This window comes from Homarus americanus, unplaced genomic scaffold (genome assembly GCF_018991925.1).
Source record: "Homarus americanus isolate GMGI-L3 unplaced genomic scaffold, GMGI_Hamer_2.0 scaffold51859, whole genome shotgun sequence".
NCBI lineage: Eukaryota > Metazoa > Arthropoda > Malacostraca > Decapoda > Nephropidae > Homarus > Homarus americanus.
In genome coordinates this window covers 4344158-4361330 of record NW_024711292.1, presented here as the reverse complement: position 1 = coordinate 4361330, position 17173 = coordinate 4344158, and the positions used below count along the sequence as shown (strand labels likewise).

At 47.0% G+C, this 17173-nt stretch overlaps 1 protein-coding gene across 1 annotated transcript in view; it reads left to right on the top strand.

The window, feature by feature from the left end:
• The window catches only part of LOC121875708, a 107557-nt gene that overhangs the window by 25730 nt on the left and 64654 nt on the right, over positions 1-17173 (top strand). Inside the window, exon 2 of the mRNA XM_042380384.1 lies at positions 16465-16601. Within this exon, the coding sequence (XP_042236318.1) occupies positions 16465-16601 (137 nt within the window). The remainder of the gene's footprint in view (positions 1-16464; positions 16602-17173) is intronic.

Below are 17173 nucleotides of genomic sequence, written 5' to 3'. Positions count from 1 at the left end.
GAGGGTTTAGCATACTGTGTGCTATATCCACACTGTCTCTAAGGGGCAGCCACACCTATGGGATTCACTTTCACAGATAAGCAAAGAGAAGGGAAAGCCTCTGGGGATAAACACAGATTCTAAGAGACAGGAAAGAGAATGTAGAGAGAGAGAGAGAGAGAGAGAGAGAGAGAGAGAAGACTCCATTGGGCGCGTCGCAAGTTGTCCTGTTCACTTAGAGCCGATGGTCATAAACGTAGCTCGACAGAGGGAAGCTGTTGGATGGCGGCCGGAGTAAATGCTGCAAGGATATCTGCAGAAGAGGAGGTGCTGCAAGAGGGCTGGCGTAGGGGTGCTGCAAGAGGACTGGCGTAGGGGTGCTGCAAGAGGCGGAGGTAGGGGTGCTGCAAGAGGGGGCGTAGGGGTGTTGCAAGAGGGGGGGGCGTAGGGGTGCTGCAAGAGGGGGGCATAGGGGTGCTGCTGCGAGAGGGGGGTCGTAGGGGGTGCTGCAAGAGGGCGGGGGTAGGGGTGCTGCAAGAGGGCGGGGGTAGGGGTGCTGCAAGAGGGAGGGAGTGGCGGGGTGCTGCAAGAGGGTGGTAGGATGCTGCAAGAGGGGGTGGGGTGAGAGGGGGCGTAGGAGTGCTGCAAGAGGGGGGCGTAGGGGTGCTGCAAGAGGGGGGGCGAGGAGGCTGCAAGAGGGGGGCGTAGGGGTGCTGCAAGAGGCGGGGGCTGCAAGAGGGGCAGGGGTGCTGCAAGAGGGGGGGTGCAGAGGGGGCGGAGTGCTGCAAGAGGGGGGGTGTTGCAAGGGGGTGGGGGCAAGAGGGGGGTAGGGTGCTGCAAGAGGGAGGGAAGGGTGCTAGGGGTGCTGCAAGAGGGGGCGTAGGAGTGCTGCAAGAGGGGGTAGGGGTGTTGCAGGGTGCTGCAAGAGGGGGGTAGGGGTGTAGGGCGGGGGTAGGGTGCTGCAAGAGGGCTTGCAGGCGTGCTGCAAGAGGGCGGGGGAGGCGCTGCAAGAGGGCGGGAGTAGGGGTGCTGCAAGAGGGCGGGCGTAGGGTGTTGCTAGAGCGGGCGTAGGGGTGCTGCAAGAGGGCGGGCGTAGGGGTGCTGCAAGAGGGCGGGCGTAGGGGTGCTGCAAGAGGGCGGGCGTAGGGGTGCTGCAAGCAGGCGTAGGGGTGCTGCAAGAGGGCGGGCGTTAGGAGATAGAAAGAAGCTAGTAGCCTAATAACCGTGAGGTGTTCCAAGGGAAGATGCATCAGGACTGGTGTGGGCGCAGTAAGGAGGGGCGTGGAGGAAATAACAGGGAATACCGGATTAAACACCGACGATGATGTTGCAAGAGACGCGTTGCGGAAACTACTGCAGAGGGTTTTATGTTGTTTGTCTATGTGCTGCTTCGTCGTGCACTGATGGCACAATGATCTCTGGTGTGTTGACTGGCGTCTTGACCCACAGTGTCCACGTTAACGTTAACTTGTATAAAAACCAAAGAGAGAGAGAGACTGCTATAAATGGATGTCTGTCTGGTGAGAAGGCGACAAGGATGGAGGAGAGGGGAGAGACCCGGTGCTTAGTTGTGGGAAAGACGGGTTAGACTGTTAGAATGACGACAAAACGGTGACAGATTCGCTTTATTTAACAGCTCACTCCACTTACACATTATTTATTTTCGAGGAATTTGTCGGAGGAGAAAAAGTAATTATACAGTGCCATGGTGAAGATCACACACTGGAAAATTCACTAATCCCCGGACCTTAATGTAACAAAACTTAATCTAACCTACCCCTAACTCTACTTAACCTAACCAAACTCTACTTGTTTTAACCCAATCCACCCGTCACTCTCCACCCCGTAATTTCCCACCTGTCTCTCATCACTCATCACCTTGAACGTCACTACTTAACTACAATCAGATTCATCCCGTCAATACTTAACCTTCCGCAACCCGTCAATAGCCCATCAACCACCCCGTCAATACCCCCCGCTCCGTCAATACTCAACCCCTCCTCCCCGTTAATACCCAAATCCCCTGCCCCGTTAATACCAAACTCCCTCGTGCCCCGTCAATACCCCTCGCTCCGTCAATACCCCGCCCCCACCTCTACACCATCTCAATATACATTTTATCTTTTGTTTATTGCTGGTTAATAGTTTTAAATATATAACTTTCCGTGTGTGTTTCTGGGGTCATATAACTTAAATTTTGTAGTGCCAGTTGTGTTATATATTGTCCACACACACACACACACACACACACACACTTATAACTGTAGGTACAACAACAGCAACCAAGATAACCTTTCCTAAATGTGTCATGATAACTCGTATTAAACAAACGAGTATCCTATAAAAACAAATAATATACTCAAGTGAATGAACAGAAACTAACTTCAGTCCAAACTTACCTGCAGGCGAGACCAGGTAAAAAGATAAGACGCAACTAAAAGGAAATTAAAAACAAAAAAAAACAAAAATCATACAATTACAACTTTAACCATCCAGCTGGAGGCAAGAGAGATGTAATAAAAGACTTGTTTCGGCCGGTAATGAAGTTATGACAAAACGAGAAACAAATTATGACAGTAATACAGAGACTTGAGGACTTCCGCTTGTTGTAGAGGGGGGGGGGGGTTCTGACGGTGGTGATGGCGCGGCGGGGCGGTGTATCTGTGTGACTAATCTCGACTCGCTCACCACCTGAATGGACTTCTGGTTCTCGAGGAGTTGGAAAGGTTTCAAAAGTAGACTCGCTCACTCTACATTGTTCAATTCCCTCTACCTCCTCCCCCAGGGCTGTTCTAACTGAGGGACAGGGGAGGAGGGAGGAGGGGAAGAGGGAGTGTTGTTAAAGGGGGTAGGTAAGAGGAAAGAAGGAAGATAGGGTAGGTACTGGTGAAGGGAAGGGGGAGGATGGAGACGAGGTAACACAAATATCGGTGTTTACATGTGTTCAGGGGTGTGCTACCATCCTGTATACATAAATTAATATCTTTATTGGAACTTCTATATTATAATTTCTAGTGTGAGTTCAGATAGTTTCCATGTTACCCCTAGACTCCAAACCACACGAGTAACACTTATCAACACAGAGAGCTCAGTGTTATGTATGTCCACTGCAGGTATTGTTAGCAATTAAGGAAGTGCGAGTTTCATCCGCTGGTGGTCGGCAGGGCAGCGCCTCGGACTGTGTTCCCATGTAAACAAGGCTCGTATACTGTGTGTGTGTAAAATAAGAACCTATATTAAAACCAATTGCATATTTAATCCTAACTACTGTACTCTGCCAGCTGGGTACGTTGCCTCTATTGACCTATGCCTATTAAAGACAAATAATGAGAAAAATTTATCCCTGACCTTTGACCTCCAGGTGGTGTTGGCTGACCCTGGTTTAGGGAAATTAACCTAACCATAACAATAATTTTAAGTTCTTTCTTTAAATTTACTGCCATTAGAATCTTTCCTCTTTTACTTATAATTTGGCTAAACCTTTGAATAGTTATGACGTCATTATTGAGGTCATGACCATTAATGTCGTCTTCATTGAAAAAATGAGACTTTTAATCATTACAGTTAATCAGGTCAGAAGAATTTGTATCCTGATGATTTTAACACTATTATGGAACTGTATTAATGACGTCACATTTATAATCTTGAAAAGTAGGAAGAATTTTAGTGGACAGAAAGACTGGGTAAGTAGCATAAGGGTTTCTTGATTGAGTAATAATTGATATAAACCATAGAGTAGGGTGACTAATGCTTTGAGTATAGACTTAACCTTCTGTGTACAGATTAACAACTTTTCTCAGCTAATAGAAAATGCAAATACAGAGTTAAGCTTACTGTGTGTGTGTGTGTGCGTTGAGAGCAGGCCCGCTGAGGGTCGCTACCTGGGGATCAATGCATCACTACCGCTTGTGGTGGCCGCAGGAGGGAGCTACTGAAAACACACAATAACTCTCTCGTTAATAAACACCGTGCTAGTGTTAGTGTTATAAGCGTCGACAGATTATTCTTATGTACTGTAATGTAGTTAATTTGTTTGGCTGAGTGGTGGATGATTCCGGATGATGGGACAAGGAATTCGGGTACGTGGCAGAAGGCAGCGTAGAGCATGTGAAGCAAGAGGTAGCGTAATGCATGTGAAGCAGAGAGAGCGTGAGGCATGGGAAGCAAGGCAGTCAAAGCAGAACTGCAACGTAAAATGTAATATATTTTATGTAGCCTTTGGTGCGACTGACTCACGACCTGTCCACGACTCTGGCCAAAAGTTGCTGAGTCTTTGGGTGACACAGTGAACAACTTACGACTGTTGGTGGTCACTCTCATGAGGAGAGACCTGGGCAACTGTGGCAATACCGAGCCATATATACTCCTGCACACACGTTTGCTCTCTGTCTGTCTGTCTGCCTCTTTCTTTTTTCCTCTGTGTCTTTCTCTGTCTGTCTCTCTTTCTCTCTCCCAATTCACTCGAACACGATTTTCTCCGACAATCCTAAGAACACATGAAGGGAGAATGTCTTGTAAACATACTTACAGTTACCAGCCGGGACACACACACACACAGGTAATGGGTATCTTTTATGGTTTAAAAACATTTATAAGAGAGAGACTAATGAAGCCAGATGCAATTCTGTTCGATATAAACCATCGATTAACTGAGCGATTAGTGTTGGTGTGCGAGTGTTAGGGTGGAGGGAGGGAGGGGTGTGATGGAGAGGCTGGAAGAGTGTAATGAACATAAGAACATAAGAATGGAGGAAACTGCAGCGGGCCTATTGGCCCATACTGGGCAGTCCCGTTTACACCCAACCCCTATTGCTCATATAAGCATCCAACCTATGTTTGAAGCTATTCAGCGTATTCGAGTTAATGATGATATTTGGTAACTTGTTCCACTCATCCACTACTCTGTTTCCAAACCAGTGTTTACCAATTTCACGCCGAAATCTAAATTTGTCTAATTTAAAACCATTTTTACGGGTTCGCTCCTGGTTGGATACTTGGAGTACCTTTGTAATGTCCCCTTTGTTTAACCCTGACTTCCATTTATACACCTCTATCATGTCGCCCCTCACTCTACGTCTCTCGAGGGAGTGCAAATTAAGATGCTTTAACCTGTCTCTGTATTCAAGGTTCCTAATGCCCGGGATTAGGCTTGTCATTCTCCTCTGGATTCTTTCCAATGATTCTACTGTATATCCATTCTGTAATACGGTGACCAGAACTGAACTGCGTAATCCAGGTGAGGTCTCACAAGCGCTAGATATAATTTTAAGATGACCTCGCTAGTCTTGTAACTAACACTCCTTTATATGAATCCAAGTACTTTATTAGCCTTGTTACGAGCAAAAACACGTTGTTTACTTGGCTTAAGATTCCTACTTATCATTACTCCTAAATCTCTCACGCAGTTGGATTCCACAATGGCATCGTTGTTCATCTGGTAACTGGTTTCCCTGTTTACATCTCCTATACTGAGTACTTTACATTTGTCCACATTGAATTTCATCAGCCATTTTTCCGACCATTCGAAAAATTTGTTTAGATCTTCCTGGTTGAAGCTCGTGTGATTAAGGAATTAAAATCAATAAACCTTAGTGATGGTCAGTTCAAAACTGATAATATGTTACATAAATTTATTTGTCAATTGGCCCAAGGTTAAAAATGCTTTGAAAACCTTTGATCTAGATGTATGATAGTTATTTAGTGGGTCCCTTATTTTTGACCTGACCTGACAAGTCACGTCACCCCCCTTCTCTCAAGCTCCTCTACGTGTGTGTTGGTGTGGGGACTAGTGGAAGACATCATTATGACCTGACCTCAAGTTTTATAAGGTCACCCTGTATTTTTCAGCCTCTTTCTGTCCATGTAATCCAGTTGCCTCTGAAGATGTCTTGAATAAAGACGAAAGCTAAGGTGCTCCGTTGTTTCCCTTTTCCCGTGTGATTTTATCAAGATTTTATCAAGATTTATCTTATCCACGTTTTCATTGTGAATTTACATGAAATATATATATATATATATATATATATATATATATATATATATATATATATATATATATATATATATATATATATATATATATATATATATATATATATATATATATATATATATATATCTCACACACACATACACTCACCATCAGGGTTGATGAAAGAAGGTAAATTGGATTCGCTCTCCATCGTTGGTCTAATATTTCACAGTTTCCTAATGACATAGTCGAAGGTGTATAAATACCAGACCTCATCGCAGAAGCTTTTACAGTTTGGAATTGCATTAAAATAATAAATTGTCAAGAAGTATTGGAGAAATAAGAAGAAAAAGATCTGCGGGGAAGGTTCTTTAAGACCTTCAGAGAACGGAGTAATTTCACTTGGCCTGTGCAAACGACACTTTAGCAGCGAGACCCTTGGGCTGACGGTCTTTTATTACCTGCCAGAGAGAGCGACGCTGTACCAAAGCTCCCTGGGTGAGGTTCTCCACCACAGCCCCTGAGTGAGATCCTCCACCACAGCTCCTTGAGTGAGGTCCTCCACCACAGCTCCCTGAGTGAGGTCCTCCTCCACAGCTCCCTGAGTGAGGTCCTCCTCCACAGCTCCCTGAGTGAGGTCCGCCACCACAGCCCCCTGGGTGAGGTCCTCCACAACAGCTCCCTGAGTGAGATCCTCCACCACAGCTCCCTCGGTGAGGTCCTCCACCACAGCTCCCTGAGGAGATCCTCCCACCACAGCCCCAGAGGTCCTCCACCACAGCCCCTGAGGAGGTCCTCCACCACAGCTCCCCGGGTGAGGGTCTCCCCACAGCCCCTGAGTGAGTATCCCCCACCACAGCCCTGGTGAGGTCCTCCACCACACAGCCCCTGAGTGAGATCCTCCACCACAGCCCTCGGTGAGTCCCTCCTCCACAGCTCCCTGGGTGAGGTCCTCCACCACAGCTTTCCTTCTGAGTGAGGTCCCTCCACCACAGCTCCCCTGAGGAGACTCCCACCACAGTCCCCTGGGTGAGGTCCCCTCCACCACAGCTCCCCTTGAGTGAGGTCCTCCACCACAGCTCCCCCACCCTGGGTGAGGTCCTCCACCACAGCCCCCGGGTGAGGTCCCTCCACCACAGCCCCTGGGTGAGGTCCCCACCACAGATCCCCGGTGAGGTCCTCCACCTGGGTGAGGTCCTCCACCATTAGAGGTCCTCCCCCTGGGTGAGGTCCTCCACCACAGCCCCCGTGAGTCTCCCTCCACCATGCCCCGGGTGAGGTCCTGCAGCTCACAGCTCCCTGATGAGGTCCTCCACCACAGCTCCCCTGAGGAGGTCTCCACTCACAGCCCCTGAGTGAGGGGCCCTCCACCACAGCTCCTGAGCGAGGTCCTCCACCACAGCTCCCTGAGTGAGGCCCTCTCCACAGCCCCCTGAGTGAGGCCCCCCACCACAGCCCCCTGAGTGAGGTCCCCACCACAGCCCCTGAGTGACCACAGCTCCCTGAGGAGGCCACAGCTCCCTGAGTGAGGCCCCCCACCACAGCTCCCCTGAGAGGTCCTCCACCCAGCACTTGAGGAGCCCAAGGAGTGAGGTCCCACCACAGCCCCTGAGTGAGGTCCCTCCAGCCCCCAAGAGGTCCTCCACCACAGCCCCCCTGAGTGAGGTCCTCCACCACAGCTCCCTGAGTGAGGTCCTCCCCCAGCCTCCTGGGTGAGGTAATCAACGATGCCCCTGAGTGAGGTCCTCCACCACAGCCCCTGGGTGAGGTCCTCCACCACAGCCCCCTGGGTGAGCCTCCTGGGTCCTCACCACAGCTCCCCCTGAGTGAGGTCCTCCACCACAGCCCCCTGGGTGAGGCCCCACCACAGCCCCCTGGGTGAGGCCCCCACCACAGTTCCCTGAGGAGGCCTCCACCACAGCCTCCCTGAGTGAGGCCCCCTCCCTCCACAGCCTCCCCTGAGTGAGGCCTCCCCCCTGAGTGAGGTCCTCCACCACAGCCCCTGAGTGAGTCCTCCTCCACCAGCTCCCTGAGTGAGGCCTCCACCACCCCTGAGGAGGTCCTCTACCACAGCTCCCCTGGAGTGAGGTCCTCCCTCCCCACAGCCCCCCTGAGTGAGGTCCTCCACCACAGCTCCCCTGAGTGAGGTCCTCCACAGCCTCCCCTGAGTGAGGCCTCCACCACAGCCCCTGAGTGAGGTCCTCCACCACAGCCCTGGGAGTGAGGTCCTCCTCCACAGCTCCCCTGGAGGAGGCCCTCCACCTGAAGCCCCGGAGTGAGGTCCTCCACCACAGCTTCCCTGAGTGAGGTCCTCCACCACAGCTCCATGAGCTCCCTCGAGGAGGTCCTCCACCACAGCTCCCCTGAGTGAGGTCCTCCACCACAGCCCCTGGGTGAGGTCCACACAGTGCCCCTGGGTGGGTCCCACCACAGCCCCTGAGTGAGGCCCACCACAGGTGAGGCACTCCACCACAGCTCCCCTGAGTGAGGTCCTCCACCACACAGCCCCCTGGGTGAGGTCCCTCCACCATTGAGCCCCCCTGGGGTGAGGTCCTCCACCAGGCTCCCCTGAGTGAGGTCCTCCACCACAGCTCCCCTGAGTGAGGCCCCCTCCACAGCTCCTGAGTGAGGCCCCTCCACCACAGCCCTTGAGTGAGGTCCTCCACCACCCCTGAGTGAGGCTTCCACCAGCCAGCTCCCCTGAGTGAGGTCTCCACCACAGCTCCCTGAGTGAGGTCCTCCCCACAGGCTCCTTGAGTGAGGACCACAGCTCCCTGAGTGAGGTCCTCCCCACAGCTCCTGAGGAGGTCCCCACCACAGCTCCCCAGTGAGGTCCTCCTCTCCACAGCTCCCTGAGTGAGGTCCTCCTCCACAGCTCCCTGAGTGAGGCCCTCCACCACAGCTCCCTGAGTGAGGTCCTCCACCACAGCTCCCTGAGTGAGGTCCTCCTCCACAGCTCCCTGGAGAAGGTTTACTACAACTACGGAAGAAATAATTCTTGGAGATAAAAATAACCTTGGCAACAGTGAGCACAATGACTCCATCTCCTCCGGAAGGTCGTCAAACATTCCTGAAATAAATTCGAATCATTGAGAAATTCTTCACTCGCCACTACGGTGCAGGGAACAAGAGCTTGAGTGTGTTGGGGGCCTAGGGAGATCACTTACGGTCTGGGAGGTGTTTACATTTTTTGTTTGTCTCATTTTACTCTTCAATTTAAAACAATGAATCAGTGTAATATATAGCCGTTGATTTGTCGTTAACTAAACTGACATACCGCTGGGTGCTACACTGTTGCCGATGCTGATTATTACTGTCATTAACTTTTTTTTTATCTTATCTTACTGAAAATTATACAGTAACTTAGTATATTTATCACCATTACTTATCTTTGACAAGTCTGAACTATACTGTTTCATCGTTAATTGTTCTGCTGACGAAAATTAACCTATTGAATGTGTGATTTGTGGGTCCCTTACTTCCCACCCCCTTGTTGGTATCCCCTAACCTAACCTAGCCAAGCCTAGCCTAGCCTAGCCTAGCCTAGCCTAGCCTAACCCAATCATATATTATCTTCGGGAATGAAAGGAAATACAAATCATAGCTAATTTTGTTAATTTTAATTCATGTAAATCTAAAGAACAGAAATAATGGGAGTGAAGTGTATAGCATATAAGGGAAATTTTCATCAATGGTTTTCCTTTTTCCTATCTGCTTCAATAACCTTTTATAGTGAAGTTTCCTTGAAGATTCATTAAGATTTTCTTAAATTTCCTGATTTCATTTTTCTTGTGTTTGTTTTCCTATCACGATGTATTAAGCCGAGGATCTCTACTGTTGATCTTTTCTTGTCTCACTATGCCACCCACTACTTGACTCACTTCGCCACCCACCACTTCCTCACCCCGCCATCCACCACTTGACTCACTTCGCCACCTATCACTTGTCTCACTTCACCATCCACCACTTCCTCATCCCGCCACCCACCACTTGCCTCACTTCACCACCCACCACTTGCCTCACTTCACCACCTCACTTCACCCACCACTTGACTCCACTTCACCACCCACCACTTGACTCACTCTGCCACCCACCACTTGACTCACCCTGCCACCCACCACTTGACTCCACTCCTGCCACCCACCACTTGACTCACCCCGCCACCCATCACTTGCCTCACTTCACCACCCACCACTTGACTCACTTCACCACCCACCACTTGCCTCACTTCACCACCCACCACTTGCCTCACTTCACCACCCACCACTTGACTCACCCCACCACCTCCGGTTGGATGTGTCTAAGTGTCCTTCGACTCAGAGAAGAGAAAGATCGTTGATGGAAAATTTGGGATAATTTTTCTTGAACTCTGAGGACACATCATCATCTTCTACCACACCTATTTTTTTATTATTATTATTTTACTGTGGATAAAAAAAATTTGGTAAAATTGCTTTATCATACGCCATATAGTTTTCTTGCAAAGGTTAATAGTTTTAAAATAGACATGACTGAACCTCTTTTACCTATTTTTCTCGTCATCTTTCCTTTTCCATTATTCAATACTTGTTTTCCTAGAATTTACCTACTTTCTTCTTTCCAACTAAACCTTTACTCTTGCCTTCCTTATACCTCTCATTCTCTCACTATTCCCGTTTCCCCCCACGCTCTTCTCCTCAAATAAGACCCCCTGTACCCGCCTCATCAGTCACTCAATACGATTCATTGGTCCGGATCTGAAGCCCGAGTGACACATTCCTCATTCTGGGACCTGAGATTCGTTCAGTCTCGAGTCAACCTCAGATGAATCAACGTCAAAGGTGACATTGGAAAAGAGAAAATTAGTTGATGAAAGAGAAAAATTGAATATCACTTGACTACATCCCATTATGTGATTCCAAAAAAAAATATATTCATGACATAACTATTGGCTTATGATATACCTGTTTGCTTGCGTTGTTTGTAATTATACATAGGTAAGTGCTTGCTTTGCATATCGATTTCCGCTGGTTACGGCCTCATGCCGCTGGTGACTGCTGAGTTGGCACTGATGCATCCCAGAGACCACACACCGTACACAGTAGTCATTCAAATGTGTACTGTGATGGCTGGCTCAGGTGTTGGCGCAGCTCATAATGAACAACTCTCACCTACTTTATGCAAACGGTAGATTCTTAGAGAACGTTAAGCCATTGAAGGGTTTTGGGACCTACAGTCATGCATTAAGACGGCGACAACCTCAATCATGCACTAAGACGGCGACGACCTGAAGGCCTCTTAAGTCAGGCCCTTGTGACGGTCGCTGTGATCAATGACCCGAAATTCTAAAGCTGGATTAATTTCATCAAGAGTGTCTCGGTGTATCTCTGTCTCCTGAACGATGAATGTATCCGTCTGATGAGGTGAGTAAGTGAGGAAGTTGTGTGGTGTTACTCTCTACTCTGATGGGGCTTCATCTCTCTTGGATAAATGAAAGTTGTTACTGAGATAAGTAAGTTTAAATACAATATCATGAACAGTATAGCTTTACATTCTTCCGGATCAGTGTTTCTTCCAAGACTTTTTAATGTTCTAATCAAGAATTCTGAATAATATTAATAATTAGGTGTTTTTCTCCGTTTCTAGTTCTAGTATTACTGATCCCTATTATTTCCAGATGTTGATACCGCCCGAAAGATGCAAGCGGTTTAATCTTAGTAATAGTGTTGTGTACCGATTGGGTATAGGCTCCCTGACACCTGCCATCTGGGAGTGTCCCCAGCACTTATGACAAGTCCAGAAAATATGGGAAGGATGTCAATATTGAGAGCCAGAAATAGGAGATGGTAGTTGTTGTTGCTCTTGATATAGTTTCCAGTTTGTTAAATCATCGTCATCAAAGAGTTAATTCTTCGTCGTCAAAGGGTTAAATCATCGTCGTCAAAGGGTTAAATCATCGTCGTCAAAGGGTACAATCATCGTCGTCAAAGGGTTAAATCATCGTCGTCAAAGGGTACAATCATCGTCGTCAAAGGGTTAAATCATCGTCGTCAAAGGGTTAATTCTTCGTCGTCAAAGGGTTAATTCTTCGTCGTCAAAGGGTTAATTTTTCGTCGTCAAAGGGTTAAGCAAAGCTCACCATATCTTAGTGTATTACAATAAACATCTTTTAAATACTCATTACAACCCAAAAACATCACCAGTTAAGATCTGATAAATGTCTTCAACCAATTTAGTGTTCCTTTATAAACTACTCGAATTCTTTTAAGCAGGAAATTAAAAGCAACTGGGGAAGGAATGACTCAGTGAAGAATTCCTAAGTTGTACGCTGAGTGGCTGGTGGAAACTGCTATCACAGCGAGATGATGAAAAATAGTAAAAACCTCCATATAACGGACTTCTCTCTACATGTAACGGACTCCTCCCTCATAATAATGGGAATGAAGTTGCACTACAGGTGAGTGAAGGAGTGTAATGAGAATCACTCTAGCCAGGCGTTAATATCATCAAGGTTTGGTCTCAGTCTCATAGTCCACAAAACAAAGGGAATCTGTCTCCTTTCTGGTCTTGTAACCTGTATCTTATCGTGAAAGTCATGAGTAAAAGTTTTAATTTATTTCTCTATTGACAAAGATACAGACAGATGAAAACCTTATCCAGTCATGTGAAAACAAAGTAAATTACGTGTGTGAAATGTTGATAAGATGCAATATACCACAAAAAAGTTTAACCCCTGCACAAACAACCCAATTTATGAAATTTGTGGCACAATATAGTCTGACCCCCACGACCCATTCACCAGTAAAGGAAATGTGAATTGCCTTTCATACGGCATATTACCCAACCCAACCTTACTGTCAACTTTCTTTATTCACCGACTTGCCTCTCGCTCCCTACACCTTCGCTTTTGTCATTGAGTTCGAGTAAGGGAGAATAAATGGAGAGGGGAGATACCTAGGGTGTAAATAAGAGCCTAGGGAGCTGTACTTTAAGGGAGAAACAATAAAGAGTACCACCTTGAGAAAGACTCTATAGAGGCGACCATTGATAGACTCTTGAAATGTGTGGACTGGCTCTATGCCTTGCCAGAGGCTTGCAGGTTCAATTTTCTCGGCGCGAATGCTTTTAGGGCAGGGGGGAGGCCAGTAAGAAGATTTATGTGTGCTGTGTGGATCTGGGGGAAACATATGAGCGAGCTGATGGGCTGCCCTTGTGAGAGGTGATGAGGAAATACAGTGAGCATAAATTACTAAGGGAAGGAGAATCAAGGTGAAGTGAGGGGGGGGAGAAAAGGGAGAGGGGTAGAAAAGGGAGAGGGGAGAAAGGAGGGAGAGAAAGAGAGGAGGGAAAGAAAGAGGTAGGGAGGAGGGCCATTGCACGGGGGGTGGGGGGATGGGGGAAATATAGGAAACTTACACACGTAATATAACACAAAAAAGATTGATCAAATGTGAGGAAGAGTGCCAAGGTTATACTCCAGGTGATGATACTGGTGAGTGGACGATGAGTTAGAGGTAAGGGGAGGAAGAAGGGGGAGATGAAGAAGAGGAGGAGGAAGGGAGGGATGAAGAAGAGGAGGAGGAAGATGGGAGAGGGATGAAGAAGAGGAAGAAGGAGGAAGGGGTGTGGCATAAAGACGGTGACAGGACTATGAGAAGGAAAAGACATCGTGAGAAAACTTAGAAGAAATGGGTAGTAATGGGTAATGGAAGAGCAGTAATAGATATGTATAATGAATACGCGTATTTTACGATTATACACACAAATCTGTATGTGTGTATGTATGTTTGTTTATTTCAGTGTACGACTCGCTGAGATGCACATTTATCTTCGTATCGTCAAAAACACATCCGCGAAATTTGTATATTGGCGAATGTTTTTTACCGGTGTGGCGCTGAGGCTAGCCCAAGGAACATTAAACTTCACTCATGGAGATTGTAACGTGTCTGATGTTGGGGAGGAGGGGAGATGATAGGGAGGTGGGGGAGATGATAGGGAGGTGGGGGAGATGATAGGGAGGGGGAGATGTTGAGAGGAAGGGGAGATGTTGGGGGAGGAGGGAGAGATGTTGGGGAGGAGGTTGGGAGATGATAGGGAGATGGGGGAGAGGATAGGGAGGTTGGGAGATGTTGAGGATGTGGTGAGATAATGAGGTGGGGAGATATTGGGGAGGAGGCGGGAGATGATAGGGAGGTGGGGGAGATGTTGGGAGGAGGTGGGGATGATATGGAGGTGGGGAGATGATGGGAGGAGGTGGGGAGATGATGGGGAGGAGGTGAGGAGATGATGGGGAGGTGGGGAGATGTTGAGGATGTGGTGAGATGATGGGGTGGGGAGATATTGGAGAGGAGGCGGGGATATAGTGGGGAGGAGGTGGGGAGATGATGGGGAGTTAGAGCTGTGGTGGGTAGCACGTGGGTTGGTGGGTTACAGTGTAGGTAGTGAACTAACCTAACCTAATATAACATATTATAATAACAAACTAACCTAACATAACATAAACTAACCTAAACCAACCCTAACCTCGCCTAACCTAAACTATCCCCCCAAAAAAATGTGAAAAACTTTTAATATTTAACAACTTTAACAATACATTCGTTGACTAGATATAAAAACTAACCTGTACTAACTCGATATTTGTTTCAGATAGACGTACAGTAAAAGTTCAAACTCATATTTCTGTGTCACTAATTCAAATAGTTCTCGAGGTCGATTGTTTTGGGTGAAGAATATTTGTTTTGAAAATGGATCTCTTTGTAATGTCACTGGCAACTAAAAGGGGACGAATTTTTGTCGGTGAGAAAGTTGAAGGAGAGTGTGTGGGAAGGGAGGGATGGAGCCGGTGGGAGGGTGTGTGTGTGTGGGAGAGGAGAGAAGAGAGGAGAAGGGTAGGATGGAAGGAGGGAGGGGGTTGGATGGAGTGTTTGGGAGAAAGGGAGTAAGGGAGGGATGGAAGGGGAGAGGGGGGTGGAGCAAGTGGGGGGGGTGGGAGGGAGAGTGTGTGTGTGTGGGCAGGAGGGAGAAAAGTGAGTGGGAGGGAAGGGAAAGGAGAGAGGGAGGGGAGTTCAAGAAGCTGAGGATTGGGAAGGAAGGGAGGAGGAAAGGGGTGCATGGGGCAAACAAGGTTGAGAACCACTGGTGTAAGAGGTTGAGGAGAGGAAGGGAGTGTGTAGGAGGAATGGAAGGGAGGGAGGGAGGGGACGGTGGTGCAGGAAGTAGTGTTTGGAGAAGAGAGGAGGAGATGGGTAGGAAAGAAGGAAGGAGTGAGGGAGGGAGTGGGGGAAGGAGAGGCAGATGGCGTCAGCTGGAGCGTTCCTTCTCACTACACAGGAGCTGCAGGTGGTCTGTTGTGTTGGGTCCTCACTTACACGTCAGGCAGTTTATGAACCATTTTAAAAACTCGTTATGGATCCCCTTCCGCGTGTTGTATGTTTAATAATAATAATAATAATAATAATAATAATAATAATAATAATAATAATAATAATAATAATTACTTATATTTCCTCGATAACATTTTACCAACACTGTCTGTCTCCTCTCAACAGCTGACAATGGTAATCCCGGAAGAGTCAACTTTCAGACGTAAATGCAAGAGTTAAACGTTCATCTACATTCTTCACGCTCGTGCTTCACCAATATCAGTTAATAGGAAGTCCCACAGTTTTAGTGAACAGAATATTAAACAAGAAACTACAATATGTGTGTTGTTAGTATGTAGTAAAGTAACAATAAATGTCTAAAATACTCCATAAGTTATACTCGACAGTGAAATGTAAATAAAGAGTATAATGTACACAGTGGCCACGTTAATCACTGGGCAGTATACTAAACAACCAGGTAATTGTACTGGTCGTAAAACTGATCCAAACACAACGCTGCGTTTTCATTTCAAGCAAAATTTCCCTGGTTGTCATTGTGCTGACTAGATTAAATTCTCCACCTAGTATTTTGTTGAATTTTATATATTTTTCCTTCATGAATCCACCAAACACACAGAACTTAGGCGGGTAATTTACGTATAATTGTATTACAATGAACTGTTTTTATTTCCGGAACAATCTGATTTCTGATTAACTGCCTCCTGGAAATCGGAAACTGTTGAGTACGATTGCTCTGTTCACAGACCTCTCTGTGTATATATTTGGTGATATGCTTGAAAATGTTGGTTTCCCATTTAATGTATTTTATTAGACATTGTCAACGAAATTTCCCCGTTAAATAAATGATGTAGCAGAAATAAATAAGAGAGTTTATTCCCATATATTAACCCCCCCCCCCACCTAGGAACGGCCGGGTAACTCAGCTAACCCCCACCTAGGAATGGCCAGCTAACCCCCCACCTAGAAGGCCAGTAACCCCACAGGGGGAATCCCACGGTAACTAGTAACCCCACCTAGGGTAAGCACACCTAGAACGGCGAATTAACCACTAGAACGGAAGCCCCACCTAGGAACGGCCGGGTAACTCAGCTGTATATAATAAAATATATACTGTATATTGAGGACTTTATAGCATATTTTTTGTCCCCACAGCACTGGCGCCGCGAGTGGAAGGTTTGTCGTGCTACCAGTGTGGGTCGTTGAGTGAGGGCATGTCCACAGTCAACCCATGCTTCGGTATAAAGCCAGAGGACTATACGGAGTGTCCCGCCTCACACACGCAGTGCAAGGTAAGCCGCCATTATTACTTCCTTACAAACTACTTTCCTTAATCCTGTCCTCGATTTTGGTAATCTTGTAAAATAATACTCTTTATGCTATTACTTCCACTGCATTTATCAGTTACTATCGTTTTGTTACTACGGCTGATGTTGTTAATAGTACCACGGTCGTTAGGAGTATTACATCTATTTACTATTTACAGTGTATTGTATTGTCATTGTCATAAGGGACCACAGCATACTGTACAATCACCCACAAAAATCCTATCGCCTCTCCCCCTGAACCACGAACCCCCGAGAGATTCAGACTCGTGAAACCCAAGCAGTAGACTGATACATTATTGTGTCCATAACTGCTTCCGATTCACAAGTCTGAATTTCTGGTTTCGTCATTCAGGAGGAGATGTGACAGGAAAGTAAACAATCCAGGAGACTCGAGACACCGAAAGCAACAACAACGAATGACCAACGAAGAGAAATAGATAAAAAATAAAGAAAAATAAAACATTGTGTGAATAGAAACATAAATAACGATGATGAAAATTTTGAGAAAGTTCCTAAGTATACTTAGACTAATGAAA